General features: G+C 33.0%; 1 protein-coding gene across 1 annotated transcript; it reads left to right on the top strand.

Annotated features, from left to right (window-relative positions):
* Positions 1–2,964: 2,964 nt before the first annotated feature.
* On the top strand, positions 2,965–4,493 carry LOC136071572 (lignin-forming anionic peroxidase-like). Its single transcript, XM_065783031.1, has 4 exons — positions 2,965–3,186; positions 3,278–3,454; positions 3,827–3,989; positions 4,093–4,493. The coding sequence occupies exons 1-4, from the start codon at positions 2,965–2,967 to the stop codon at positions 4,491–4,493; spliced, it is 963 nt and encodes a 320-aa protein (XP_065639103.1).
* Positions 4,494–5,017: the final 524 nt, after the last annotated feature.

Raw genomic sequence — 5,017 nt, forward strand, 5'->3', positions numbered from 1 at the left:
GCCACGGATTAGAGTGTATGTCAAAAAAAAGCACGGATCAGAGCATTGTATTTCTGCTTCAGCTCTCTCTCTCTCTCTCTCTCTCTCTCTTTCTCTTAATGCACGGATCAAAGCAAATCCGTCGTTGGTCTGGACATAGGAGCAGGGGGCAATGGTGGCGGTGCGTTGTCGTGGTGGCCTATCCTCTCTCTCTCTCTCTCTCACGTTACTGATAATCCGGCGAGATGGGATCGCTGCTGGATCTGGTGGCTCGAGGTTCTCTGGCTCGGTTTGGCAATGGTGGTGTGGTTCCGTGATGGTTTAATCTTGGGTGTTTGATCTTGGTTTGGTGGTCGTGGTGTGGTGCCGTGATCTTGTTTTTTGTTTTGGTTTGGCGGTGGTGGTGCAGTGCCGTGATATTGGTTTGATCGGCAAGGTGGCTGATGTTTTGATCTTGGGTGTTGTACATGGTGTTGGTGTTGGTTGTGTTTGGGCTTAAGACCTTGGGTTGTATATGGCGGGTGGTGTTGATTTCTGGTGGTTGCCGTTGGGTGGTGGTGTTGTCTTTGGTGGTTATGTTTGAGTTTAAACTTGGGTTGTGTATGGTGGTGGTGGGAGGTGGCTGGTTAGTGGCTATGGTACGGTGGTGGCTATGTATGTTGAGAGGAGAGACCAGAGAGAAAAAAAAATTATTTAAATGAATTAAGAAATAAAGAAAATTTTTTATTACAAAAGAAATAAAATATTGAGTATGTTATTTTTACATAAAAAATATGGATAACTAAATTATAAAAAGTAGAGTTTTCTAGGTTAGTTTAGTTAAAAATTAGATAAGATTGATGAAAATGCTCTGAAAATTTAGTTTAAGGGTGCGTTTGGAAGGAAATTAAAAATGAAAATTATTTCACTATTCAGCTTATTTTTGTTATTGTTTATAGTTTTTTCAGCATTTTTTGGCATTATTCGTGGGTTCTACTGTATTATTTCAACTAATTTTTACCTTTATTTACAGTACTTTCAGCAATAATTTTTCAGTTTTAGTAAAATAAGTAGTATCCAAACACACCTTCAGTTGGTTATCCAACAAAACCAAAACACTTTTAATGTAGTTATTGTTTAAAACAATAATTTTCAGTGTTTAAATAACAATAACATTTTAGACACGTATTTCTATAATACTTAAACACGTATTTTCATAATATTGAAAATTAAACAACGATTTTAAAAATCTCCAACCAAACAAACCATTTTGGCTAAATATTGCTCTGAATTACAACTCCCTAGCCACAAAAATTGGCTAAATTGGTTGCTAGTGCCAAGGATTGAACCACCTCCCCTTTAAGGAAAATAATCTTCTCCTTAAGACATATTGATGATTTTATGTTTAGAAATGGAAACTAAAACTATTTATTCTAAAATGAGTAGATATTTCAAGTTTTCAAAAAAAGAAAAAAAGAAAAAACACACACACACACACATTTAAAAAGAAAAAAAAATTCAAAAGTTAACTTATGACAACAAGGATGGTGGATTCAAATCTTGAACATTTTCGTTAGAAACATCATAAAGTGTTAATTAGTGTAAATCAATAAAATAAAATAAAATATTTGTCTTAATCTTTATTATAGTTAATATATTATATTTTTTATTGTAGTATATTAGTGTTCTCTCAAAATAATATTTATTTTTTCCATAAATTTTAAAATTATGTTTTTTTTGTTTTGTTTATGTAATCATGTCAAGTAATTGAAGGATTAACTATATGATCTTCTTTTTTAACTCATGTAATATGTTTGTAAAATATTCAAATTTTGTGGATCTATTTTTAATTAGGGTTACTAGCTTTTTAATACTAATTTTTGTCACAACTAACTCTTTTTTTTTTTTTTTTTTTTTTTTTTTTTTTATTGTAGCAAACAAAAAGAAAAAAGAATACTAATCATTTACAATAATAATCAAGCCAATTTGGTAAAAAAAAAAATACTAAATAAAATTCGATAGTTATGACAACATGATTACATAAACCAAAAAAAAAAAACATAATTTTAAAATTTAGGAAAAATAATTAAATATTATTTTGAGACAACACTAATTACAAAAAGAAAAAGAAAAAAGAAACTATAAATATAATAACTACAATAAAGATTGAAAAAATCTTCTTATTTTATTCTATTGATTCATACTAATTGACACTTTAGGATGCTTCTAATGAAAATGTTCAAGACTTTTTTTTGAGAAGGAAAATGTTCAAAACTTGAATCCACTATTCTTGTCTCTTTTATTTGAGAAACCAGACCAGATGCCATGTTCATTAGTTTGGTTGATCAATAAATTCATAGGCATCTGGTCTATTATGTAATGTTTATTTAAGTTTATATCATGTAATGTTTTTCTCTTTTTATTTAATGGGGTAATAACATTTTATTTATGGGAATTTCTTTCACCCTTGTCTGACCATGAGGGCAGTTTCGGGGTAATGACAATTTGGCAGCGCATCGGCGCATAAGTAAATTTCGTGCTTCACTCGTCAATATAAATAACACGCCACTCTTCCCATACAGATCATCATCCGTACAGAAATTGCACCATATTTTTTCGAGTTATAAACAATTTTTCGAGTTTACTCATTTATTACAATCGGCCAAAGACTGAGTATTTCAGTAGAAATTTCAGAGTTGATATTGTATACATCTTTGACCTATCCATATTTTAATATATGCGGGAATTTTCTAAGTTTATTACGTTGACACTTTACGCCAATCAAAGGAGAATTGGTCACATACTTGAAGCTGATGCTTCCACGCGTTATCGCATAGTGACCCTAATAATTAATGTACCATACCATACTTCTCTATAAATTGGTGAGCCTTAAGCTTCATTCTCCATCTTCACTCCATATATTGCACTTTCTTTTAAGTTGAAACTTATATATAGCATAAGTAGCAGCTAGCTCGCTCTCTTGTTTCGTCAAATCTAATTAGTTCAATGAGAAATTCTTTCATTTCCCATGCAAGCACTGCGACAGTTGTGTTCATGTTGCTCCTTTTGAGCACTACATGCAAAGCGCAACTATCTTCTACATTTTATGACCAAAACTGTCCAAATGGACTAAGTACTATTCGGAATGCTATTAGAACAGCTGTTTCACGAGAACGTAGAATGGCGGCATCTCTAATTCGTCTCCATTTTCATGATTGCTTTGTTCAGGTACGTACTGTGACCTTTGCCGGTTTCCCTAGCTTCTTTCCCAAATATGCCATTTAAGCATTAAGATTTAAAGGCTAGCTGGGCTGTGCAGGGTTGTGATGCATCAATTTTACTAGAAGATGGCGAAAGAAATGCTGTGCAAAATAAGGGTTCTGCAAGAGGTTATGAGGTCATAGACAGTGCAAAAGCTCAGGTAGAGAAGATATGCCCTGGAGTTGTATCTTGCGCAGATATTCTTGCAGTGGCTGCTCGAGATGCTTCCGTTGCTGTGAGTAGTACTATATATAAATCCTCACTCTTCTTACCATATATATTTGTATGTCTGTCTATATATGTATATAAATTAATGTTAGGGGTACTATATATAAATTTTAATATATAATCCTCATCATCAATCACACCCAAAAAAAAAAAAATCAAACATTTATTTGTTTATTTTATAATTAATTGTAACAAAAGAGGATAGGGGGATTTGAACCCTTGTTCCACTAATAATGATCTATCAATGCCACCGAGTTATAAGATTTCTAAAAGCATTCATTTACAAGTTTATTAAAATCTGCCAATCACTTTAACATTGTCTCTTTACAAAAAATCAATCATGAAAACAAAATTTAATAAGAATCTCTTTGGAAAACAGGTTGGTGGTCCATCTTGGACAGTGAAGCTTGGAAGAAGAGATTCCACCACTGCAAGTTCCTCTCTAGCTGAACAAGAACTTCCAAGATTTACTGACGGCCTTGATAGTCTGATATCTCGTTTTGGTACCAAAGGGCTCAGTGCAAGAGACATGGTTGCATTGTCAGTTTAGAACTAAGAATAAATACAACACCTATGATATCCTTTCAATCTTTTAGTTATATAATGAAAGTCTCAAAGATGAACATATATACCATTGTCCTAATACAGGTTCCCACACACTAGGGCAAGCTCAATGTTCTTCATTTCGTGGTCGGATATACAATAATGGGAGTGACATCGATGTTGGATTTGCTAGCACACGAAAGCGTCGTTGTCCGGATACTAGTGGACAACTTGGGGATTCAAACTTGGCACCACTTGACTTGGTGACACCAAATTCTTTTGACAACAATTACTTCAAGAATTTACTCCAAAAGAAGGGTCTCCTTCAATCGGATCAAATCCTTTTTAGCGGAGGAAGCACAGACAATATTGTCTCAGAATATAGTAGGAGCCCTGCCACTTTTAAGTCTGATTTTGCATCTGCCATGATTAAAATGGGAGATATCGGTCCTCTCACTGGTTCAGCTAGCCAAATTAGAAGGATATGCTGTGCTATAAACTAATTCTTGCACAATTTCAATACCTTGAATCAATTAAGTTTAGATTCTTGTTCTATTATTCCTCCGCTCTGTCATATTTTTGCGTGTGATTCATTGTTTATATTGTGGCAATTTTTGAATTATTCCAATTGTGAAATAAGTGTAAAAAATTATTGTAATGTGTATATTTTTTAAAGAAAACTTACATTTGTTCTAGAAAGATACATATTACATTTTGTGTGTGTATATATATATATATATATTGAATAGCATTCAATCATAGTTATTAAATTCGAACTGGATGTTAACTTAATCATGGAGTTGGGTCATTGAGTTACATGGTGGGTTTTCTATTCCTTGCTACCACCCCACTCTCACTTCAAGGTGGAATTCCTTTCCCCGGCCCCGTTCTAGTGGGTACACGTAGGTATCTATCCCCTGCCACACTCAATTTTGTTTATATAAAAGTTAGTAAAATTTAATTATAAACTTGTAAAATATCTAAAAATAGGTTCTAACATTATAAAACCTTCTCAGAAAAAATAATA

This window comes from Quercus suber, unplaced genomic scaffold (assembly GCF_002906115.3).
Source record: "Quercus suber isolate HL8 unplaced genomic scaffold, Cork oak 2.0 scaffold_326, whole genome shotgun sequence".
NCBI classification, from domain to species: Eukaryota; Viridiplantae; Streptophyta; class Magnoliopsida; order Fagales; family Fagaceae; genus Quercus; species Quercus suber.